This window comes from Phyllobates terribilis, unplaced genomic scaffold (assembly GCF_046119375.1).
Source record: "Phyllobates terribilis strain yellow unplaced genomic scaffold, ASM4611937v1 Scaffold_5__5_contigs__length_657084704, whole genome shotgun sequence".
Taxonomy (NCBI): domain Eukaryota; kingdom Metazoa; phylum Chordata; class Amphibia; order Anura; family Dendrobatidae; genus Phyllobates; species Phyllobates terribilis.
Window position 1 is genome coordinate 370019905 of NW_027362765.1, and position 27146 is coordinate 370047050.

At 42.2% G+C, this 27146-nt stretch overlaps 1 protein-coding gene across 1 annotated transcript in view; it reads right to left on the reverse strand.

The window, feature by feature from the left end:
• The window catches only part of SORCS3 (sortilin related VPS10 domain containing receptor 3), a 921810-nt gene that overhangs the window by 331515 nt on the left and 563149 nt on the right, over window positions 1-27146 (reverse strand). Inside the window, exon 5 of the mRNA XM_073684759.1 lies at window positions 22622-22695. Within this exon, the coding sequence (XP_073540860.1) occupies window positions 22622-22695 (74 nt within the window). The remainder of the gene's footprint in view (window positions 1-22621; window positions 22696-27146) is intronic.

Consider the following 27146-nt stretch of genomic DNA (forward strand, 5'->3'; position numbering starts at 1 on the left):
ATTGTGAGCCCCAATGGGGACAGCGACGATAATGTATGTAAAGAGGTGTGGAATTAATGGCGCTATATAAGTGAGTAAAATAAATAAATACAAATAAATCTCTGTGTGTGCTTTGTATGGTAAACAAAATAGCAGCTGTTCTCCACCCACTAGCTCAGAGACAACTAAAAAAATTAGAGATAGACTTTACAGTTGGGGAAAACTGGTGGAAATGCAAAATATAAGTCATATAATGTCCAGAAATAGTGTTACATAGTTTATAAGGCCGAAAAAAGACAAGCGTCCATCCAGTTCAGCCTATTTCTTGTGCACTGCAGCTATTCCGCAGGGTTGATTCAGGGGAACGCAAAAAAAAAAAAAAAAAAAAAACATGCGGTATAGGCCAATTGACATCATTGAGGAAAAAATTCACTTCCCAACACCAATCTGGATTAATTAACTATCACTAAGCATAAGATGTAATTTTATTGTTCTCAAGAAAGGCGTCCAGGCCTCTCTTGAACTCATTAAGTGAGTTGGACATCACCACTTCCTCTCCCAGAGAGTTCCAGAGTCTCACGGCTCTGACCGTAAAGAATCCCCTTCTATGCTGGTGCAGGAACCTCCTTTCCTCCAGACGCATAGTGTGCCCCCTCGTCTTTGTCACCATCCTTGGTATAAACAGGTCATGGGAGAGATCTCTGTACTGCCCCCTGATGTATTTATTCATGTTTATGAGGTCTCCCCTAAGCCTTCTCTTTTCCAATGTAAATAGGCCTAATTTTGACAACCTCTCTGGGTATTCTAGTCCCTCCATTCCCTTTATTACCTTAGTCGCCCTCCTTTGTACCCTCTCTAGCTCCAATATGTCTTTCCTGAGCACCGGAGCCCAGAACTGTGCACAATATTCTAAGTGCGGCCTTACCAGCGCTTTATACAGAGGAAGAACAATGTTCTCATCATATGCTCCTATTCCTCTTCTGATGCATGCCATGACTCTATTTGCCTTCGCAGCTGCTGCCTGACACTGAGCACTCCAATTTAATTTGCTATTAACCAAGACGCCCAGGTCCTTCTCCATGTCAGATTTCCCCAACGGTTTCCCATTTAATATGTATGGGTGACTGCTGTTTTTCTTTCCCATGTGCATGACCTTACATTTATCGGCATTGAACCCCATTTGCCATTTTTTGGCCCAACTCCCCAATTTATCTAAATCCTCCTGTAGCTGTGCCCTGTCCTCATCTGTATTAACTACTTTACAAAGTTTAGTATCATCTGCAAATATTGCTATTTTACTATGCAACCCTTCCACTAGATCATTAATAAATATATTAAATAATATAGGGCCCAAGACAGACCCTTGAGGCCCCCCGCTAGTAACCCTGACACCCCCTGAGCTTACTCCATTGATAACCACCCTCTGCTTTCTATCACTCTGCCAGCTATTTACCCACTTGCACACATTATCCCCCAGACCAAGCATTCTCATTTTATATACCAACCTTTTGTGTGGCACGGTATCAAACGCTTTGGAGAAGTCCAGGTCTACAACATCCACTGACTCTCCCCGGTCCAGCTGTGAGCTCACCTCCTCGTAGAAGGCCATCAGGAGCGATCCCTCATGAATCCATGTTGATATGGAGTTAGACAGTTATTATCATTAAGATATTCTACAATAGCATCTCTAAGAAATCCTTCAAACAATTTACCCACAACAGACGTTAAGCTTACTGGTCTATAGTTCCCAGGGTCACTTTTAGACCCCTTTTTGAATATTGGTACCACATTTGCTTGGCGCCAGTCTAGTGGGACAGTCCCTGTCCATAAAGAGTGCTTGAATAAAAGATACAGCGGTCTGTCTATCACATTACTTAATTCTTTTAGTACCCGGGGGTGTATGCCATCTGGGCCTGGTGACTTGTCTATTTTGATATTATTTAGGCGTTTCTGAACTTCCTCCTGGGTTAGGTGGGTGATATTTAGCGGAGGGTTTACTTTATCACTCTGCATTTCCTCCGATAAATTGTTTTCTTTTGTGAAAACAGTGGAGAAGAAGCTATTGAGTAGGTTTGCTTTACCCTCATCGCCCTCTATGATTTTACCCAGGTTATTTTTCAATGGGCCAACTCCATCAGTTTTAATCCTTTTACTGTTTATATAGTTAAAGAACAGTTTGGGATTCGTTTTACTTTCCTTGGCAATTAGTCTCTCTGTCTCCTCTTTTGCTATTCTTATTTGTTTCTTACAGATTTTGTTTTTTTCCCTATAAGATATTAGCGCTTCCTCGCTGCCTTCTTGTTTAAGTTTACCGAAAGCCCTTTTTTTGTTTTTCATTGCCCTCTTGACTTCCTTATTTAGCCACATTGGCTTCCTCCTATTCCTAGCCCTTTTATTCCCATAAGGTATGTACCTTCTACAGTGACTATGTAGGACTGTTTTGAAAATTTCCCATTTTCTATCCGTGCTCCTATTACTAAAGATACTATCCCAGGCTATAAGGTGAAGGGCATCTCTTAGCTGAAGTTCAGTGTTTTTCTGAGTCCCTTGCTGGGCACCTACTGAAGCACATGTGGAATTGTATAATGTTGGGGTCACTATTTCCCAGGTGCCCCCCGACCTGCACCTCAGTTATTCTGTCTGGCCTGTTAGTTAATATTAAGTCTAAAAGGGCCGTCCCTCTAGTTGGTTCCTGCACAAGTTGTGACAAATAATTGACCTTCATGTTGACCTTCATGTTCACATGACAGATTATTCTGAACAATCACCTGAGATGATTCACTCGTAGACATTATGTAATGTTTGCTCAGATTCAGTTATATTTTCCTGATTTTGATACTTTTTTGCAACTTTTTACTTTCACAAACCAACCATAAAAACTTAATAGCAATAAAATCAGCCCGAAGTCGCATTATTCACCGAGCGCCACATCCCTCAAAACAAATGTTTACGAGGAGGAGAATTTATTTTGCGCCATTGCCGCCGTCAATCTTTGTCGAATACATAATTACAGGCTGCAGATTCCATCTCGGTGTAATGAGTTGAGATGGAAACAATCTGAGAGAATTTGTCATTGTATATTTCCTTCTTGCTGGAACCCACACAAAGAGACGGAGGCTCCCGTAGAGCTCCCCGCAAGCGAGCTTCTCAGGAACACAAATGTCAGCGGGAATAAGGCAGAGAGGTGCGAGGCTCGTAGGCAAGAGCTGAGCAGTGTGCAGAGATTATCCCCTTCCACTGGATCTAATGTGATCCTATGTGTTAGCCCCTGCTGCAAGGCATGTAGCAGAGCTCAGATGGTCGCTGCAGCAGAACTCAAGTTCCCATTGCTGAAATCACAATGGTTTTCATAGGAACGCAAGGAAACCCACGGCCCAAGTAAAGTGACATAGTGGGATGAATAAACGCCATTTATAGCAAGATGTCACATCCCTCCACAGCTCATTCTTTTCTAGGGTAAATTAAAGGGATTTTCTCATCTTCATTAATGGGTAAAATTGCAAAGTGCTTGTAAAAATGTAGCAATTTACCTCATTAAAAATCCTCTTCCTTCCCAAGAACTGAAGGATTTATATTTCTCTATTTTACAGCGCATTTCCAAGGTCACCGGCCACCTAAGAGGGGCAAGTTTCGTGGGCAAGCTGTTTGCTATATAGATTGCAGGTCCTGCTCTAATCCTGGCTAGATTGCTGGATCCGGCCACCTTCAGCTCCCCTGCATTTCCACACCCCCTGCATTTCCACACCCCCTGCATTTCCGCTCCCCTGCATTTCCGCTCCCCTGCATTTCCGCTCCCCTGCATTTCGGCTCCCCTGCATTTCCGCTCCCCTGCATTTCCGCTCCCCTGCATTTCAGCTCTCCTGCATTTCCACACCCCCTGCATTTCCACACCCCCTGCATTTCAGCTCCCCTGCATTTCCGCTCCCCTGCATTTCCGCTCCCCTGCATTTCTGCTCCCGTGCATTTCCGCACCCCTGCATAGCTGTCACTGCGAGCAGCAGCGGAGAGAGCATGGCTGCATCATCGGCCCGAACTGTCAGTCATCAGGACTGCACCCTCCGCAGAAAACAGGAAGCCCGGAGGTAGGAAAGTGGTGCACTCCTGATATTGAAGATGAGGACGACCCTTTGTCAATTTTATAACTGCACTCTCTTATATCTTGTATTATTCAGTTTGCCCGTCTTTCTACCATTTTCACCTCTCTTATGTCCTTTTTATGGACCAGGTACTTCAGATGAGGTCACACTAGAGGGTAAAATAATACTTTTTTTTCTAAAAGTCATACTTTTTCCAAAAAGAACAACATCTTGATGGCTTTTGATGCAGCAGACTGGCATTGAGTGTCAGCAGTTACTCTTGTATCCTTCTCCTTTGGAGACTCGCCAGATAGTGATTTGGAGAGTCAACATCTTGTATATATTTTACTACTCAATGTATAACCTCCCATGTATTAACATTCAACCTCATCTGCCATTGTGTCCCCTTTTAGGACATTCTTTATGGTACCTATGACACTAAAAAACTAAGCGTCATCTGAAAATGCAAAAAAAAGTGCTAAAAAGTCAAACTTCACAAATAAGATAAAACAGTAATGGTCCCAGGGCAGCCCCCTGAGTAATCCATGTTGCATGTATTTCTGCAATCCATAGGTGGATATTACGGTCCTACCGCTTCAGCAGCTACAGGCCAAGAGGGCTACCTTCAAGCTCCTAACCCACAGTCCATAATGGGCTCCCAACCTACTATGTGCCATTTTTAATTCCTGTGTTTATAATGCATCCCAGAAAGGCTCCTATATATGCACCCCCCTATGGACCGGTATCTTAATAATTGGACCTAGCTCAGCTTGGCCTTCTCTTTTTTTGCTCCCAATACTTTCTATTGACCACACATGACCTTATTCACATTGAGGTCGGATTACACAAGGTGAGGTTTTAATACTAGATACAAGATAGGACCGTCCCGATTGGGTATACCTTGTTGTGGTGGGATGGCTGTCCCGATTGGCTACACCTTGTCGTGGTGGGATGACTGTCCTGATTGGCTGCACCTTGTCGCGGTGGGATGACCGCCCCGATTGGCTACACCTTGTCGCGGTGGGATGACCGTCCCGATTGGCTACACCTTGTCGCGGTGGGATGACCATCCCGATTGGGTGCACCTTGTCGCGGTGGAATGACCATCCCAATTGGGTACACCTTGTTGTGGTGGGATGACCATCCCGATTGGGTGCTCCTTGTCGCGGTGGGATGACCGTCCCGATTGGGTACACCATGTTGAGGTGGGATGACCATCCCGATTGGGTGCACCTTGTCGCGGTGGGATGACCGTCCCGATTTGGTACACCTTGTCGTGGTGGGACGGCTTTCAAGTTTTTTTTTAATCAGAATAGTGTTAACTAAGTGCTCTATGTTATTTACATGTACTATTACTATTTACTTATTACTTACTATAGGAAATAAGCTCATTTTGTTTTTTTCTTCCGCAAACTATTAATGGATAAAAAGTCAAGAAAGTTGTGTTGCCCTTTTCTTATAAAAGTGATGGGTATAGAAGGCGGTAGAGGAGCGGACAACCATTATTGGATGTCCCGTCTTGGTAATTTTATTTTTTTATTACAGATTCTCTCCTGCTATGGCATGGTGGGTGGTTTGCACAATAGTGGACATTAGTGGTTGTCAAGCAATATCTGCCGCCTGTGTAGAAGACCAAGATTGTCAATCAATGGCAACTGAAGACCTCAAGCTCCACCAGTCCAATAGTACAAGCTCCTCTACTTGAGCCACAGTCGACCCTCACAGTTAATAATGCCGAACCATAGAGCATATCGAATGAAGGTAACGTGTGCACCCGAGCAAGGAATGTCGCACTTACTTGGGGTCAAGTTCACCAAACTTACCATAAAACCCAATATATAAAAGAGACCATGGCTGTGTGAAGCTTCATAAATGCCTGCATGATGAAAAGTTATTTTATGTTTCGGACTTCTGAAATAAAGAGTTGAACTTTTAAATTTGGGGAAACTTTGGATTTTTTTTTTGCACACTGGACCATGGAGCTCCACCATGTTTCATCATGACATAGAGGAAATCAAGATATTCACGAGAGCCCTGCATCATAAAGTAGCAAGACCCAGATCCACATGCAAATCCCTCGTAACAAGATTTGTAGTTACAGCTGGAAAGAGACCAAATTGCCCTTCACACATGACTGATAACGGTCGTCTACATGAACATGGGAACGTAATCAGCAAATCTCTTATTCCTGCTCTACAATATTTCATCAGTTGATTTTCCATTAATCGTCCCACCATGCTACGAACCACAAGGGGCTTCATGTGTCACCAAGGGCCGAGCCTTGTATGTTCCTGAGCCGTCACTGCGCAGAGAACCATAGACGCATAACAAGGCAGAGAAATAACCATATTATGAGGTTATAAAAATATTCACTCATCTCACAAGATCTCCGCAGCGCGGTGCACAGGACGTTCATCACACGGCAAGGATCAGGTACAATCATAAAGAGGTGGCTGTGAAGACCAGCAAAATGCAAATGATGCCCCATTCTTATACCATTCCAGTCATCATCTTCCCATCAACTCCTTATACCGACCCTTGAAGGCAAGAAGAGAGATTTGACCCTTGGAATTAGACTTGCCCGGGTAGGTTCACCTAATAATCAAGGAATAAAGAGATTGTGGAGCGCTGCTAAGTTTTACCTGTAGCCATGGCCGGACTGGCCATCTGGCAGTTCTGGCAAATGCCAGATGGACCGTTCCGGCTGTGGGCCGCACTACCTGCTTTTAGCAATTGTGATGGAACATAAAGCCACAGGCTCTGTCGCTTACTCAGGCAGGCCGTGGGCATCCCTTCTGCTGGGGGCATGTTGGAGGCCATCGCACACAGCACAGGTCACTTGCGCAGGTGGGCCGCAGCCTAGCCACAACCTTTTTAAAGCCCCAACAATACACACCACAGGAAAGCAGGTTTTGGCACCACCAAAGCCTCCAAAATTTGCTTTCTTTGACACATTGGGTGGCGCCTGCGAGATTTTCCAACTCTTCCAAGTCCAAGACGCCTCCATATTTTGTAGGAGTCTCCGAAATTAGTCCAGGAGAATGGCAAGAATGGGTCAACCTGACCAGGGAACGTATCTCGCTCTATGGGTCTAACAGCAGCTTCTATCTACCCTGGATCCTTACATTTTGGTTCCCAAAACAACTAAAAATCCAAAACTTTTGTCTGGACCAAACTTTTTTTTTTTAATTTGTTTTTGTTCAAAGCAGGTTATCGCATACTGCTAATTCATGACATCTCAAGCCAAGAGAAGAAGGACACGTGTAAGCGTATAATTACCGATTGTCTAGGGTAGAGGTGTATAAATAAGGGTATTAATGACTGCAATTGACCTTTACACCTACCACATGCTGAGTGACGCCCCTGAGTGGTCATTGTGATGTCATAGCAGGTGACTTTCTTCTTAAAAATGTGTCTTTCCTTCCCTTTCCCCCTTTCCTCTTGGCTCACCATATTCTGAGATGAGTGCCCCAAAATAAAAAGGTTTGTAAAAAAAAAATGTATTTTGTGATACTCTGTCAGGAGATGTTTATCCTATGTATGTCTATATGTCACTTAAAGGGCACTACACTGCAATACCACATTTTGCCCATGGAATAATATGGCGCGGTTTCGGGAAGAAAGCAGCCATGTTTTTATATATTCTTACAACCCATTTAGTACATATGATGCTCTTTATTTCTTCCTTTTGATCAGAACTTATATAACTTTTTAGGACACATTACAGATGCTCTTCTGCTAGATCCATTTAGGACTCTAACTTCTCATAACACAACTTTGATACATATTATATATTAATATTATTATTAATTATTATTATTATTATTGCAACATGCAGGCAAAACTCCCTACAGGCTGCAATGCAAAACACAACCACTGGGTGGCCATACATAGGCAACTATAGCATAAACATCTGCAGGCAGAGTATCACAACATCATGTTTTATTTTCCAAGCTGATCATCTTACATCATTCATCTAAGGGATATTTTGAGCCATGAGGAAAGATAAGGAAGGACGTATGTGACAGATTACTTTTCATCTGATCATCGGACTAAAGAATTAAAGGGGTTGAGATACTGATGTCCTATCCTGCCGTGGGAGCCGAGCTGCTGTACATGGGAACGGCCACTACATGGTGTACAGAGCTGAGGTTTTGTGACTGCGTATACTGTGCTCTTTTGACCGTGGGGGAAGTCGGACCCTCACCGACCTGATATTGATGACCTGTCCTATACATAAGTCATCATTGTCTCAGTCCCAGAAAACCGCTTTAGAGAGTAGCTAAACTTTCAGGAAGTTTTTTCAGATTTGGCAGGAATTGCCTACAGATCGGGGAAGCCGTGCTCCGCCGCTCCGTGCGCTCAGACAGGAGCTGTTCTGTACGGGGGGTCTAGTGAGCGATCGGTGGGGCTCTCTGGACCTTAAAAAAAAAAAACTTCCTGAAAGTTTAATCACTCTTTAACTATTATTATTATTATTATTTATTATTATAGCGCCATTTATTCCATGGCGCTTTACATGTGATAGGGATATACATAACAAAAGCATTTACATAATCTTAACAAAACGAGTCAGCGACTGGTACAGGAGGAGCGAGGACCCTGCCTAAGGCTACATTCCCATGTTGAGCTTTTTGGCGAGTTTTTGATGCTGCAGATTTTCTGCACCCATTAAATAAAATAGGTCACTTTCATTTTTTTAAATATATATTTTCTTAATAAATAATTTAATAATTAATAATAAATAATATATTTGTTTTAATATTTTTTAAAATAAATAATAATAATTACAAAAAAAAAAAAAAAACTCACAAAAAGTTCATCATTGGAACTAAACTGTAACTAACTGTTTGGGGGTCTATTGAGCAATCGGTGGAGCTCTCAGGACCCGGACGCACACTCATCTACTGCCCACAAATGAAAAAAAAAGTTTCTTTACTCTTTAAAGAGTTTTTGTCCCTTATTTAGGACATTCATAAGATGTTCTGCTCAAGGGAAATACATGGAAGGAGCCATCGTATGTGCCCCAACTATCTGCCCTCGATCAATGCGTCCTATAAATGCCCTAAAAGTTGCCTTCAAAACTTATAGGGAAAAAAAAAAATGGAGGCTTCGGTAGCTCGGGGTCGTCTCCCTTACACGCGCTTAGGTCAATATCTTCGCTTCCCGTAAAGTAAAAATCTATCTGGTTAAGCGCACTGTAAACATGCAGAAAGTAATCTGCTGACACGAGAAATAGCATTTCCCTGTGTTACAATCCATTCATTAGCAGATTGTGGCCCGGTAGGTGCTGATACCACGGAAGACAATCCTTGGCTTACACAGCCGTCATGTATAGATCTTAGTGTCAGCTCAGCCTAAAACCTCCATACATCAAGTCAACTATTCCGGTCCCAGCAAGATTACTATTCATTACGGAGCAGAGCTGCGGGTCTGCAGTCACTTACATTGCTCCACTCGCAGTAAGCGCAGGTGCAGATTGCATTACATATACTGATATGATTTACTCGTCCCCATTCACACCGATAATCCCGCAATAATGACACATACAAGGCAGCATTGCCGCATCTCCCAGCTCGGCCTTCTGCGGGTGCCGTGATTGGATCTCAATGGGAAACGGACCTGGATTAAGTGATCTGGTTGTAACCCTGGTCTGATCTCATGGTTGGTCCGTCCATCGAAGATGAGGTTCCCACAATAAAGCTGTGCTCAATTGTCCAAAAATGATTCCGCTCTCCGAGTTCTACCTGAAATTCAGAATCTGAAAAGTCGAAGATGAAGCCGCATGGTCATTCAACGGCACTAATCCTTTGGATTTCCATTCAGAATCCCTTCCCCTCCCTCCAAAAAAAAAATAGCAGACTACTTAGTTCCACAGTGACTAGAAATGAGAGATTCGTTTTGTTAAAAAAAAATAATAATTTGTTACGAATTTCCCCAAAATGTTGGATTCACCCAAATACAAAATTTTCAGGATTTCATTTGCACAATAAATTTTTAGCTATTTTCACCTATTTTGTTAGATAAGTAGGGGGCCATCTATCATCACCCGTCATAATGGAAGGAACCCAATGGGTTATTTAATGGCAGCTATTCGGGAGGCTTAATTCAGACCATCGCTTAGGAGCCCCTGGATTTCTATGTTCGCCCCTCCACGTGTGCACTACCTCTCCATGCTTTCTCACTGCGGCTAGTAAAAACATTGGAGGACCCGTTTTGTCACGATTCCTCCTATCGATGTGTCTGGACGCAGTGAGTGACAGTTCAGCCGTCCAATCTGAGGCTGGGGCGTGCTGATCTGTCAGTATTGTGAGTGACAGTCCAGCCACCCAATCAGGGCCGGGACTTGCTTTATTTCCTCCAGGTATCACCTGTCCTGCATTATTACCTGGCTATTTAGCTGTCTGTCTGTATCTAACTGCTGCCGTTTGTAGCTTAGCTCAAGTGGTGTGTGTTTGCTCTTTTGCTCTGAGTTCTTATAGTCTGATCTTTATTGCCCGACCTTGGATTTGCCTTTGACCATCCATTTGCCTAGCCCCTTTGTCTTGCTCCACTACTTTCCTGGAATTCTGACCTGACTACACCTCTGTCTTCCCATTAGTTTATGACGAGCTCTCTTGTTATCTGACCCCGGACCTCTTGTCTACCCTGCCTCACAGGCTTGTCACACCTTTTTTCCCCATAAGTAATGTTTCCAGAGGTGGAATGCCAACCTGTCAGATACGTATCATATATCTTGTGGCTCTTCAGCTCGAATGCCATAAAAGTTTAGAAAAAGTTATTGGACACTTGAAATATTTTGAAGCCAGACACCAACGTCAAAATTTGTTGTTAAAAGAATTGTCTCATGGAGATACTGATATGTGGATTTTATTCTGGTTCATATATGGGGGGTTCTGAGCAAGAAACCCCTTTAAGCAGAGAGCTGCTCCTCATGGGCGGATCCAGTTCTGATGGAATTAAAGAAGTTGTCCATTACTTGAACAACTCCTTCTCATACCCCACGCTTGGCCCCAATAAAATTAATAAGCTTATACTCACGTCCTGTACCGACACAGTTCCTGATGTATCGGCATTCGCTGTCCCTGGGGCTTCCGTGCTGTTGTTGTGACCCCGGTGCCCAATCAGCGATGGCGTAACGGTCCCCGCCTCTGGTCAAATTGAACATGATGAGGAAGTCAGAGATCAGCTGCAGCCCGGACTTCCTCTTCATGTCCGATTTGTCTGAAGGCGGGGTAAGTGAGGCCATCACTGATTGGGCGTCGGGATCACATGTTACAACAACTGTACGGGAGTCCCAGTACCGCAAGTGCCAACACCACTGGAATGGCGCCAGCACAGGAGGTGAGTATAGGCTTTTTTATTTTAATCGGGGCCAAACAGTTAGTTCAAGAAGGGGATGTCTAACCCCTTTGATCAATACTTGTAATACCTCATTTCCCCTGTAGTGGCCACAGGAGAGCAAATGGCTGGCTGCTCACGGCTTCCTCAAAATCAGCAGGATCTTGGTAGTGCATTCTAGATGAGACATCCCTCCCCTTTAAGGGGTTAAATACATGTAGCTGCCGTTGCTTTTTGGTATGCACAGATAAAGAATTCATTAGATTAGAGGAAGACTGGGAGAGAGTGAGTAATGTACATTGGGTGTTTCCCCATTAAGTGTATTACTATACCGCCGGCCGTCATGTCATTTCCCAGAATTTAATCTTTCTTCCTCATTTATTTCCCTGTGATTAAAAAGTAAAAACTTTTTTTTTATTTTTTTTTATTGTTTTGCCATTACTATAAAATACTCGGCAGCGCTCTATTTCCAGCCTTTAACGGCTTTTAAATCTCCGCTCTCCATAGCCGAGTTTATGGCGGATAGTTTATCATAATTTAGAGGCGCTTCCTCACGCGGGATTATGTGTCCCTTAAAAAAAAAAAAAAAAAATTAAAAAAAGATAAATTATGATTTTATTTCTATTTATATATTACCCATTTAATTGATGACGAAGAATATCTGCCCTTCCCCCGCCCCGAAAGGAAAAAGAATAAAATGGAAACATTTGCTTCATTCGCCGAACGCTTCTTTTATATTCTGTTTAATGGCGGCGATCTTTTTCTTAAAGAGCGCTAAATAATTTAGAAAGGTCCCTTACATTTGTGCTCCTTAATTAACAGAAAATATGTGTTAGCAAGACGCTCGGTAGCAAAAAAAAAGACATAAAGACGATCTAAAATGCTGTTCCTATCGATAAAATCTGCTTTAATGCAAAGGAAAAACACTTGGCTGCGCCCTCGTGAAGAGGATGGATGGGCAGAGGCTATAGGTAGTGGCACTGTGGCATCGTGCAGAGTGAGCGCCCCCCGGGGGCAATGCTCATAGCCCTTCAATGATTTGCATTGACATATAAATGATCGAGGGGTTAAGTGATCACAAATAAAACCAGTCAATCAGGACTCTCCTTTTTGGAAGCCACCACCATAATGAAACACCCATGAAAACAGTAAAAACAAAGAAACACAACAAAGGGTGATACAACATTTCATACTGAGTGACAGCCAACTGATGAATGCAACATTGTTGCAGCAAAAAAAATTCATGATAAGAAAAAAGTTTATTGCATTTGTGACATGCAGAAGTAGTGCTGTTGCTTCAGAAGCGTCCAGCAACTAGAGGGGTTAACACAGTTACAGGAGAAGGGGAGTATTTTAGCAGAGTCCCACTCAGGGGGATTATGGGGAACTTGTTATTGTAGTCTGGCAGACGCCAAAGAGAGAGGTGGTATGTTATCTGGATCTGACAGAAGGCAACTGAACAGGATTCAGATCAGGAGAGAAACTAAACACAGGTCAGATAAACTCCCTGAACTAACAGTACAGAGTATTATCAGGCAGGAAGATAAGGACTGGAAGGAATTGTGTCACAGAGATCATCTCCCTCATCAAATCCTCCCACCTCCATCTCCATGCAGGATAAAGAATGCTGTGTGCTATTGTGTCCTTGTGAAGGAAAAGCCTGTGGCTGTGTATGTATAGAAGTGTGCTGCTAAGAGATCTAATCTATGCTGAATTATGCCACTGAAGAGACTGTAATATTGTGCCTTGTGAAGAAACTACTGTATTGTTACTGGAGCCGGTTGTTCAAGAAACTCAAACTGTACTGTAATGAAGATTGTTGCTGTAATATCCCTGAATTGCACTGGCCATTCTTCAGATTAAATTCCACTGTTAAACTGTTGAAACAGACTCTTGTCAGATGTGTCTGGTCAGCTATTGAATCTATTGTGTGCCTGAGAGAAACTGCAGCCTATGGTCGCCCTGAGTAACAGTTCCCCGAGGATTCATGAAACCCGTCTCGCCCCTATCTGAACCTAGCGGCGTGCGTGTAACACATTTTCCAAAAACATAGAGGTGGGATTGTATCATTCCTCTACGCCGGAGGTTTTCTAGTTTCAAAAATTCACAATAATTGATAGTTGCATAAACATATTGCATCTTTTTTCCCAATTTTGCCCAGGGCTGTGGCCAATCAAGGTGACAAATTTGCTATAATGTCCATTGTGGCTCGTAGCTGGTGAGCGATGCAAAAATGCACAGACCAGAAATATAGATCATGAGTTCTCAAAAAGTAGGAAAATGAATCCCAATTCTCGCTCCAGTACAGGGCGGTATATAAAACAGAAAAACAACTGCAGGCACAGGTTTTAGGTTGTGTTCACACTAAGTTTTTTTTACAGCAATTTTTGGAGCAGAAACTTTCCAAAAATCACAGGTTTTAAATAAACTGTTGAGTCATCTTCACATGCATTGTTTTTGCAGCATTTTTTTTTAAGAAAATAAGAAGTTGCTTTTCACATTGCCAGCAAAAGCTGAGATTTCGAATTTTTAGGAATTCAATCAACCCGGTAAATTTGAGCAATTTGGGATTCATTTTGTAGCAAACTCTAAAAATGGCCGCTGCCGCATTAAAAAAATGCTGAAAATGGCATAGTCAGAGAAGGATCACATAACCTCAAGTTCATCCTCACAGGCTTTCCCATAATGCCTTGTGAATATCGCATGGTATAGCGCAGTCAGGAGAGGGACTATCAGAGCCAGTATAAAAGCTAAGGCAGGGAATGCAGTAGCCATTTGTGTGATGAATCTGGGTAGTGACAGGTAGAGATGAGTAAGCCCGAATTGTAAAGTTCGGGGTTTGTACCGGACAGGTGCTGAATTCCGAATACGGACTTCTACCGGAAGTCTGTTTTAGTGTTCAGAGTTCGGATGCGCAGGAGACAGAGAGAGAATTTTACAGCCCATTTACAGCACCAAAGTTTGAGTCCTTATTGACGTCTATGGGGTTTGCGTTCAAGGTAGAGTTCTGGTACCCGAACCGAACTTTGGACTAAAGTTCGGTCGAACCGGAACATCCACGGGTCCGCTCACATCCCTAGTGACAGGATGGCACAGCTCAGTCATAGATAAATACTGAACAAACTGTACACATAGTGTGTGACAGCTCAGCAAAGAAGAAGATTCATGAGTGAGGAAAAGAGAATAGTGTCATACAAGTGTTTATGGGTAACCGGAGGTTTTGGAGTATTTGCTATTTACTGCAAATCAAATTTTTGGAACAATTTGGTAAATTTGAATTTACAAAGATTCGCTCATTTCCAGATGCCATAACATATAATAGATGTGATATTAGAGAATCACACAAGACGTGAGAGAGAAGCTCGGGGCACAGGTCCTTACAGGAGGCGTCTGTCTGACCCCCATCTCCCGCTATGATCGGATAATAGATGTGATATTAGATTATCGCTCGATGTCTTATTAGCTGCTCTGATCTGAAACCTGTGATTTTTTTCTTCGCCTCCATCCTGGAGGGATCGGTGATGTGAGATGACCTTCTCCCCGGCGGTATAAAAACCCTTGACAAATTAGGAGTAAATCTTGGGACGGTTTCACACACTGCACCTTTTGCTTTGCTTTTTCTGGTGGAATTCGTCCCATTATTTTCACTACATAGACTTATGAGCGTTCATGAGAGCGTTTGCCCCAAATCATGTGTCTTCGATCAGACAATGGACTAGTAAAAGTCGCCTACTGGCTGATCGGATCATTGGTGCCATCTAGAATCATGGTTAGTGGCTAGCACTGAGCAAATCTGAAGACATATGATCTGGGCAGATTTGCTCAATTTTAGGGGGGGCAAGATGAAGGGGATTGTGATCTGACCTCTCCTTGGTCCTCCATGTCCTTTGCTGTCCCTCACCTGGTCCCCAGTTGACGCCTCTTGGTCTTCTTTTCCACTCGTGCCTGGCTCCGATCTCTGCTCCTCACTGAGCCCCTGACACCGTTAATGCACCTGACATTAGTGTCACGGCCCCACGCAGTCATGTGGGATGGGCCACACGTGACTGAGGGGTCCTGTGACCGAGTGGGGCCTTGTCAGAGAAGACGCGGAGGGAGAAGAAGCCCAAACAGGAGCCGACTGGGAAGCATCGGTGTCAGAACTTATATAGAGACGGCCAAGGAGAGATGAGTAGAAGAATCATGTCCGGCCACCTCTTAGCTTGATTCATACAAACAAAATCCACCCAAAATTTGATTTATTGGGATCTGAATTTTGGGGAAAATTCGTAATGAAAAAAAAAATATATTATTTCTTCTCCCTATGTTGGCGAGATCACAGATTGTTTTCAGGAGCATTTGGTCCCGCTACCGTTTGATGTGCACCCCGGCAAGCGTTAGTCCGTAGGGGAATATTACATGTGTGGCAAACTGATTTTTTTCTGGTGCATCCTTGCAATTTCTTTCTGTATTTTTGGCTTTTCTTCCATTGTTCTTAAATGCGTTTAGCATTTTTCATGCATTTTCCCATAGGCTTCTCTATAGGAACAAAAGTGCATTAAACAAATTATTTTTTTTTATTTATTTTTTTTAATAAAAATTCTACAGAAAGTAAATTAAAGTGGCAAATTGCATGTGCAACCCTCACCACTAAACCATAGCAAACCTGGCTACTAGTGTGATAGACATGGCTCCCATCTGCTTCTGTACAGGCTTCATACACTGCATGGTATATGAAGAATCACATGCAGACCCCCCCTCCGAAAAATCACACATCACGTGCACCATTGACAGCCTGATCTCTGGAGCTGGATTTGTCATTAAGTGTCTGTTCTGTGCACGTTACAACTCTTACTTAGCTCTGCTTCATCGGTTACATATCCGCTACTTACTGCCCACTTATCCTGTAACTGAACGGCCTGCAATATCTGATACATTGTAACAAGCCGCATTACAGTCCGTTCCATCTCCCGCTGCCAGCTCTGTAGTTAGGATTTGGCCGTCAATCCCTCAAATTCCAATTTTTTTCCTGTCTGGACTGGTGAGCGCCACAATCTGTAATCATTACTCCGAGCTGCAGCATAACTTATTTTGGCTTTTTGTTGGCTGACAAAAAGGTGGAAGGAAAATGCCAGAAATATTGGACTCCTGGACTCCTGGAAGATCCGTAAATTGCATATTTTAACACTTGCTCCCAATCATCATGAATAAATATAAAGAGCTGGAGTCTCGTCCTGGGCCGCGCATCATCCATCGGAGAGCACTTTATGGCACAACAGGTGGAACGCCGTCTCATCTTTCGGGGATGAGTTGAGAGGCGACGATACATTGTAATCTGCACAAATAATATATGTCTGTACTAAATCGTAGAAAAAGAAAAATTGCCCTGAAAAAAAATAGCAACATAAATCACTGGTAATATGAAGTCTGGACCGAAACCAGGGAAATACGAAAGATGTTATCTTGGAAAAGCGGCGGACCATAAAAGTACTGAAATTAATGGCGAGTTACAATCCTTACACGTATTTACGAAGTATGCTGAGTATAGAAAAATAAAGAAAAAAAAACTATATATTTATAACAAAAAGAGAAATGTAAATCACATTAATATTTGGTGGCCGGCCTTTGCCTTCATTAATACTTTTAAATACACATTCACACAGTTTGGTAGAAATTCAGCAGGAGATTGTTCCAAACATCTTGGAGAAGTGACCCCAAATCTTCTGTGTATGAGACTTGTGCAGATCCTTCTGTCTCTTCATGTGATCCCAAAGAGACTGAATGGTCTTGGAAGTGATGATATGGCCCCCAAACAGCCCTGATCTCAACATCATCAAGTCTGTAGAAAGTTCTCCAAGATGTTTGAAGTAACTTCACTGCCAAGTTATAAAACAACTTCAGAAATAGCCTGCAAGTGACAAGCATACCTAGAAAAACGGAAGATGATTATAACTACTCTAATACTGCTCCTATGTACAAGAATATAACTACTATAATACTGCTCCTATGTACAAGAATATAACTACTATAATACTGCTCCCTATGTACAAGAATATAGCTACTATAATACTGCCCCCTATGTACAAGAATATAACTACTATAATACTGCTCCTATGTACAGGAATATAACTACTATAATACTGCTCCTATGTACTAGAATATAACTACTATAATACTGCCTCCTATGTACAAGAATATAACTACTATAATACTGCCCCTATGTACAAGAATATAACTACTATAATACTGCCCCCTATATACAAGAATATAACTACTATAATACTGCCCCCTATATACAAGAATATAACTACTATAATACTGCTCCCTATGTACAAGAATATAACTACTATAATACTGCTCCAATGTACAGGAATATAACTACTTTAAGGCCCCACTATCAGTATTTGGTCAGTATTCGGTCAGTATTTTTTCTTAGGAGTTGCAGCCCAAACCAGGTGAGGAACAATCAGAGAAAAGGTATAATAGAAACAAGTCACCAATTCTGCATTTATCACTCACTCCTGAGAAAAAATACTGACTGAATACTGACCAAATACTGATAGTGGGGCCGGGGTGTAACAGTAATATACACTGTGTAGTAACTATTTCTGCACCTAATCCAGTGTATTTGTTGCAGATGTGAGATGATTCTGACCTGACACAATGTGTTGGAATACTTTTCTTAGTTTAGAGGCGGATTGCTTTCTGTGGACGATGTTTCCACCGCATATATTTTCATTTTCATTCTCTGTATTGCAGCTATGTGAAGGTTTTATGAGTGGGAATATTATAAGGTCATCTCCTGCCTATTTATATTAATTAATGATTAGCTTCCTGCAATTAACCACATGCATATTAAATAGAGGTTAAGCAAGAAAAGCGCTCACAACAGCAGAGGGCAATAGTCAAAAACAGAATGGAGTTAAAGACTATTCCATTGTTGTCAAACAATGAGTCAATTGATTTATGGAGCTGAGCTTCAGTTTATGGTCTTGAAATAACCCTCACTCTGCTTATAAACAAAAAATCTGCCTTTTATACAGGAAAAACTATGAAAGAAATACATATCAACTATTGCTAAAATATACCAGCCACAGGGGGCGCTGTTCAGGCTCCTGACACATATTCCAAATGATTCCGAAATCCACGTTTGCTCAATAATAAAAGTGTTTTCTCACCTTTTTTAGTTTGATGCGCATCAATAAAACTTTTTTTCTAATTGTATCAGAAAGTATCGTCTAATGTGATTTTTCTATACCGTCGGCCGCTTTTACTGAATGGAATATTTGTGATTCAGAAGTATAAACTGCTATTTATTTTTCTTCTACAAATACTTTCCAATTTTAATCACAGACATATGTGGGCAGAGTTCCCCCAGTTATTAACGGAATGTTGCTTTTACTCTCTGCCTTGTTAAAGTATCGTCAGTCTCCATGTCCACCAGCCCTCTAGGTCTTGTTCCACCCTTTCCTTCCACATTGAATGGTTGCTAATCGCAGGACTACTTGATATTAGATAGCTAGGAGGCACATAACGGTGGCAGTCATTAAGCTCTCCTCCCATTCTGCCCTTTATTAGGATGAACGTTGCATGCAGCCTCGAAGAAGGATACAAATATTAGCTTGAATTTACAAGTAAATGGGCATAAACTATGAGGATTTTACTGGGATCCCTGCAGGTGTGCTTAAAATATTTAAAGAAGTAGTCCACTACTTTTACATTGATGCCCCATCCATAGGATAGGGCATCAATGTCTGATCGGCTGGGGTCCCACACCCGGCACCCCCACCGATCAGCTGTTATCGGTGCTGGCGGCCACCAGCTGGAAGTGCTTACTCGCGGAGCTGTAGTGGCGACCATGGGGTACTACACATCCTCCTCCTATTCAATTCAATAGGAGACGGAGGTGTAGTACCCCGCGGCAGCCACTACAGATGGACGACCGAGTCCCACAGGTGATCACTTCAGGGCGGTGGTGGCAGCCGCTGGCACAGATAACAGCTGATCAGCGGGGGTGCCGGATCTATCAGACATTGATGCCCTAACCTACGGATGGGGCATCAATGTAAAAGTAGTGGACCACCTCTTTAATGTATGTTCATGTGCCGTGTGTCAAAGACGTCCTCAATGTTTCCTTTCTAAAATGCAGTGTGAAAAGTTATCAATGATCGGCTTTTGTAGCCACGTTGCAGTGGAAACACATGAAACACGGAGGGGCAGGTGATTGCATAAGGTGTCCTATAGGCAGGTGGGTGATAGGGTGACCATTAGGCTACGTTCATACGTTGTGTTTTTGCTGCATTTTTTTTAATGCAAATTAAAATCTGCATTTTACAGTAACAGCAAATGCCATGAGATGTGAGAAATCTCCTGCACACACATTGTTTCTTTTCTCTGACTGAATTGGAAAACTGCTGCGTTTTTGGAAACCGCATCGTGTCACTTCTTTCACTCATTGAAAGCAATGAGTAAATGCAAAAAAGCAGCAAAAACTAACGGATCAGATTTTGGTGCAGAAAGCTCAGGAACATCAGGCACTAATCTGTATCAGCATGAAAAAAAGCAGAAAAAACTGCAGCAAAACCTGCTTTTTTTTTAAGCAGCTTAACTGCCAAGAGAGTGGGTTTAACTTGCAGAAAAAAACGCACCGTGTGAACATCGCCCACCACTGAACTCCAGTCTGCAAACTTAGAGCCGATGGTGTTTATTATTACTATGAGAAGAGCAGCTCTGCAGCACAACTGCTGCTCCATCAGGAAAGTCATCCGGAAGTGCAGTTTTATCATTTTGGGAGACAAGTGAACATAATTTAAAGACCATTAGCAATGTAAAATCACATCGCTATCAACACTTCTGCCTTCCAATACATGTCCTCCTAAACGTTGCTCTAATTAGTTGAAAATCTACTGTAAAGAGTATATGACTATGAGAATGATCAGCCATCATAAATCCACCCTGTGAATAATGATGAGGAGACACTGCCGTACATCCATAATGAGCGTGGGTGCTGCCGAAACAGCGTTAATACCGGGCGCGGCTTCTATGGATCGGCACGTTCCTAAAAATGTTTAATCCCATATCCGGGCATCCTCAGACATTCACATAACCCTCACAAGAGCATCGAAACCGACCGAGAAGAGTCAAGAAGTCTGGAACATTTCATCATCATCTCCACCATCATAGGATTAAGGCAGCGCTGATCTCCATAACATTATGGGATAGAGATGGAAAAAAAAACAACCTTCGCCTATAGAGGATGTATGGTCGTCTAAACCAATAATCTCTTCTCCTCCGTGTGACCTCATTCATTACTTCAGAGCTGACACAAGCAGGAGAATATACGGGGAGGAAAGGGACAAATGGACGCGATGGAAGAAGAGTCCCCAGAACTACAGAGGCCAAAGCTACATCACTAGTATTCTAGTATGAGGAGACAACAGAGAGAGAAAGATGAATGTTACACGCACGCCGCTAGGTTCAGATAGGGGCGAGACAGGTTACATGAATTCTTTGGAATCCTGGGGGAACCGTTACTCAGGGCGACCATAGACCATGTGCTGCAGCTTCTCTCAGGCACACAGGGGTATTGACCCTCAGGCACAGACACGTAGGTTGTTTCACTTGCTGACCAGACACACTTGACAAGAGTCCTCATAAACGGTAGAACAGTAGCATTTAATAAGAAGCCGCACAGCCACTGCAAGTTAAGTCTTATGAGCAACAGGCTCCAGTGACAAACAGTACAGTTTCCTTAGCAGCAGAGCAGTTCACAGTCTTCCCAGTAGAACAGGACAGCACAGTTCTAATGCACAGGCACATTAATGAACACAGCATTCTTTACAGCACAGTGAGATGGAGGAGGGGGGTAGGGTTTGCTGACAGAGATGATCCCTGTGACACCATTTTTTCCAGTCCTTATCTTTCTGCCTGACAATACTCTGCTATGCTAGTTCAGGAACTCTACCTGACATGTGCTTAGCTTCACTCCTGACTTGAATCCTTTTCACTTGCAGGGGCACTTCTGTGAGATACAGAACACACACACTACCTTTCTCTTCGGCTCCAGCCAGACAGTAAACAATTTCCCCACAATCCCCCTGGGGCTCTACTAAAACCCTCCCCTTCTCCTGTGACTGTGTTAACCCCTCTAGTTGCTGGATGCTTCTGGAGCACAACACTCCCTGTCTCATGTGCTTGTGTTACTTCTAATAGTTGCTGAATGCTTTTAAAGCAACAGCACTACTTCTGCATGTCACACTTGCAACAGCACTACTTCTGCATGTCACATGAACATTCTCTGAATTCTTCTTTAGAGCTTACATTTTGTTTGTTAAAAGTTATGTTCATGCATATAGGGAGCAGTATTATAGTAGCTATATTCTTGTACATAGGGAGCAGTATTATAGTAGTTATATTCTTCTACATAGGGGAAGTATTATAGTAGTTATTTTCTTGTATATAGGGACAGTATTACAGTAGTTATATTCTTGTACATAGGAGCAGTATTATAGTAGTTATATTCTTGTACATAGGAGCAGTATTATAGTAGTTATATTCTTGTACATAGGGGCAGTATTATAGTAGTTATATTCTTGTACATAGGGAGCAGTATTACAGTAGTTATATTCTTGTACATAGGAGCAGTATTATAGTAGTTATATTCTTGTACATAGGAGCAGTATTATAGTAGTTATATTCTTGTACATAGGGGCAGTATTATAGTAGATATATTCTTGTACATAGGAGACAGTATTATAGTAGTTATATTCTTGTACATAGGGGCAGTATTATAGTAGTTATATTCTTGTACATAGGAGCAGTATTATAGTAGTTATATTCTTGTACATAGGAGCAGTATTATAGTAGTTATATTCTTGTACATAGGGGCAGTATTATAGTAGTTATATTCTTGTACATAGGGGGCAGTATTATAGTAGTTATATTCTTGTATATAGGGGCAGTATTATAGTAGTTATTTCTTTTTACATGAAAATGAAATGGAAAAGTCAAAACTATTTTTTAGTAAGCCAGATGCACTATATAAGTAGCATCTGTCACCTTCTTTCTTCCGCTCTTCTTGTAAATTACACAGCAGGGGTTATAATGAATGCTAGGAGAGAAAAAAAGCTGCTCCTTATGGAAAGTAATATTGAAATATAGTATTTTGCACAGAACATTTAATCAAAATACTTAGCTGTTGAATTTCACACTGTGGCTGTTTAATAATATGATTAAGATGAACCTACCAGTAGAATCTATTTGGGGTTATCCTTTCGTGCATTAGATGCCATCTTCTTCCAAAGTCCATTGAGCTGTACAACTGTAAAAAGACAAATAAAGAGAAGAAGCAATATTACTACCATTAGTTACAAACCACATACATACAGTAGATAAAATTACCATGAAGTTCATGTAAACCTTTTTCTATACTGTACTCATAACCAATATTTCCATAGAGTGCACATAAACTACATTGTTACTTGGAGGGCGGGGCCCACCGGAGGATCCACCGACTCTCCGCCCGGCCAGTCCGAGCCTTTTGCTATACTGTACACATAACTAATGTCACTTCGGCATATATAATACATCCATATATTCAGCATATATTACATTATCACCATCAGTCCCACCAAATATAGGACCACCATAGCCATCAGATGTGCAGAAATCAGAATCTGTCTCTGAATGTGAATGGAGGCTTCAAAGTCAGAATAATATATACCGCAGCATAACACAATGTATACCCACCTGAGACATACATAACGTTTAGTGGTACTCTGTCTGGCTTTGTGACTGCGGCCATTGTGCTTAATGTCGTTGTACACTGCAGCCATTGTGTGGACGCTGTATACTCGAAATATACATAGTATATAGCACTGTATAAGGTTTTTTTTTACACTATATGGCACTATATTGGCTATGGAAGCAAAGAAAGAACTTTGATCAATATGTGAGATATGTGTCTCCGCAATGTATGTGACCAACAAAACACTGCACTACTTGGGCAGTGTACGTCTCTATGTGCACACTGTGCGGCACTATTTATCATATCTTCATTATTTTTTTTTTCAGAATACAGAATAGTCTCTGTTTTCCATAAATGACCAGGACAGGTGATAAATGAATAACTACTGGGGTCTGACCACGGAGACCCCCACTGATCAAGAGAATAGGGGTCCCTTGTGTGAATGGAGCTGTAGTGAGCATGTGCGACCACTGCTCCATTCACTGTCCATAGGACTGGTGACTGCACTTGCTCCTTATCAGTCTATTCACAAAGAGGAATTTACGCCCCCTCGTTATCCGCAGTTGGACCCCCAAAGATCATACATTTTTCCTCTTTCTTGTGGATGCACAATATATTGGTTCTTTTTTTGGGACAACCCTTTTAAACTTTATTAAGCAGAAACCATTGACGATGTCTCGATATCAGCACTCAGCACTTTCAGATGACTTTCTCCGCTGAAATTAAAGTCGAGCAAGCAGCGCAGGAACTACAAGTCACAGCATGTCTCCACAGTTTGCTTACGTGTGCTGTAAATACCTCCCACTATGGAGAGGACCCAGCGCTACGCCCCGCAGAGGGTTAAGCAGGTTTCCCCTCTTGGGGTGTAAGAATTTGCAATTTCAATCAATTTCCAGCTGACTAATTTTCTGTGTGAGTGATTCTTGGCTGCGAGTGATGTTCAAGATAAAGTGCTCTGGAGTTTGCCCACTGTGCAAGTCTGATCATCCATCTATTTATCCCGGAGATGTCTAACATGTGAGCGGGCACAATACAGCTGGAGTGATAATGAAACAGCACAGCAAGCAAAAATACGCAGCTCGCAATGCTGCATGGACAGTAATAAGCCGCGTTTACCCGCCGCTCATACTTCTTAAATACGCCAATTCAAATGTCTGTACTATGCATAAATAATACCGCCAGATACTGACAAATACTAGTGCCATTCAGTGCCCATGGAAAACTAGAGTGCTTCCGGGATGTGCCGCCGAGAACAGACTTACGGCAGTATAAAAAAGTCTTTGCCCCCTTCCTGATTTTTATTCTTTTGCATGTTAGTCACTTAAATGTTTCAGATCACAAAACAAAATCAAACATAACACAAGGAAACACAAAATGCAGTTTTTAAATGAAGGACTTTATTATTAACGGAAAAAGAAATCCAAACCTACAGGGTCCTGTGTGAAGAAGCGATTGCCCCCTAAACCTAATAACTGGTTGGGCCCTTAGTAGCAACAACTGCAATCAAGCGTTTGCAAAAACTGGCAATGAGTCTTTACAACGCTCTGGAGGAATTTTGGCAGCTCACCTTCGGGGAATTGTTGAAATTCGGCCACATTGGAGGGTTTTCGAGCATGAACCGCCTTTTTAAGGCCATGCCACAGTATCTCAATCAGATTAAGGTCAGGATTTTGACTAGGCCACTCCAAAGTCTTAATTTTGTGCTTTTTAAGCCATTCAGAGGTGGACTTTCTGGTGTGTTTTGGATCATTGTCCTGCTGTATAACCCAAGTGCGCTTCAGCTTGAGGTCACGAACAGATGGCCGGACATTCTCCTTCAGGATTTTTTGGTAGACAGCAGAATTCATGGTTCCATTTACCACAGCAAGCCTTCCAGGTCCTAAAGCAGCAAAACAGACCATCACACTACCACCACCATATTTTACTATTGGTATGATGTTCCTTTTCTGAAATGCTGTGTTACTTCTACGCCAGATGTAGTGGGACATACACCTTCCAAAAAGTTCAAATTTTGTCTCATCAGTCCACAGACTATTCGCCCAAAAGTCTTGGTGATCATCAAGATGTTTTGGCTTGACGCGTTCATCCATTCTGCAGCGCAATTCAGAACTTTCTCTTCTTCCTGATTCTCGAGATTGTGATGCCATATTTGATCTGCAGAATTCATTGCTGTGTGGTTGGGGGATTGCAGAAGCCTCTTAACATCGAGTCATCTCTCTTATATTAGTGTCGTGCCTCCATTTGCTCAATCCTAGAAGGTGGGCATCTACATGGCAATTTTTTCAGCATTGGTTTTGTCATTTTTTTTACCCCATTGTTTTTTTTGTGACTGTCAATGCTCCATTCTGCTAATGCTCAGCTGTGCTTTATCGCCACTGTGTCTTCTGACATACCCACCTCTGCTGCATTGCTGGACTCTACTACATTTTCACTTTGTTCATCCTGAGCCATCCGGGTCTGCTACATTGCAGGGTCCTGCTATATTGTTACTGTGTGCCTCCTGAAATACCTGGCTTTGCTCTTCACTGGGTTCTGCTACAACACTACAGTGAGTCTTTTAACCTACTCAGTTCTACTACATCACTGGACTCTGCTATATTGAGTCATTAAGCTTCATGATCTACTGGACTCTGCACCCACTGCTCTTCTTCTCCAGTGGCCGTCTAGTCTCCACACACTCTGTAGCTCCAACCTGACAGCCGTGCTGAATCCTCGTCATCAATCTCTCGGACTAAGATGTTATACACCTTCTTCATAACTTTTTATCTGAATTGTGGGAGAGGGGTTGCCGATATGTTACTACTTTATTATTATTTTTGCTTGACATTTCTGAGTTTGGGGGGGGGGGGGTGTGACTGAAGCATGTGAACTATAATTGGACAAAAAGTTATAAAAACTATATATAAATCATCCCTTGATACTTTTCCCAACTCCCATGAACTTTCCCAAAGTCAAAACGAGCATTAAAAAAGATTCAATTTGCTCCAGATTGAGACAGAAAAAAAAAGAGAAAGTTCGGGCTGCACTTATCTAGCGGTGGATTCTCTCCAGCGTCTGAGACTCAGTGGTGACTTCAGGAGATTAGTATAAATCACAGCGGTCCTGATGAAGAACTGCGGCTCTGTTACATCGCCGATGTGTAGAAACAAGTCAATGGAGATGATAACGCAGAACAGCAGATTCCAGCCGAGCAGCTGTGTACAGAATAACGATGGCTGATTTTATCGTCCGCTCTCCCCGTATCTTCCTTGTAGAGTACAGCACTAAGGTTTGCGGCTCAGAATTATGAATAAGGCACCAAAAAAAAGAACATCTGATTCACAGATTTAAAGGCAATGCACAGAGTTAGAAAAAACCTGGCTGAAAAAAAAAAAACAGCGCCACACCTGTCTACTGGCTGTCCTTGGTATTACAGCATAGCTTCACTGCACAACCTATAGCTTTCAATGAGAATGGTGTAATTCTTTATCTATCCTGTGGTGGCGCTGAAGGGAAACTGAACACCTGCTGCTGAATTCTCCAACAGATCGCAGCCGATTGCTGGAGGTCTAATAGCAGGAAACATTGCGATCTGACAATTTACCTTTATTGATACATTAGCGAGTGTAGATGGACATTGGTCATCTTTAAGCTAAACCCTCAGCTGTAAAGGATTAGATCTGGAGACATTTTCATTGTAAACTAGAATGTTTAAATTGTTCTTAAAGGAGCCATGACTGGTTAGTGGTCAACTAATTAAAAAAAAGGTAAGGGCAGTGTCTGTAGAGTGTAAAGTGCGGAAACAGGATTGTAGAGGGTCAAGAAAAGAGTTTTCTAAGAGATTACACGGGAGTGGACCAAGCGTTCCAGGAGTCTAGGAATGAAAGGAAGATTAGATGCAGGTCTGTAGTTAGCAGCGCAGTTCTGATTGAGGGATGTTTTTTTAAGGAATGAGTGTATGCTGGCATGTTTGAAGGAGGAGGGAAAATACCAGTTGAGAGAGAGAGGTTAAATATTTTACTTAGGTGAGTGGTGATAGCCGAGAA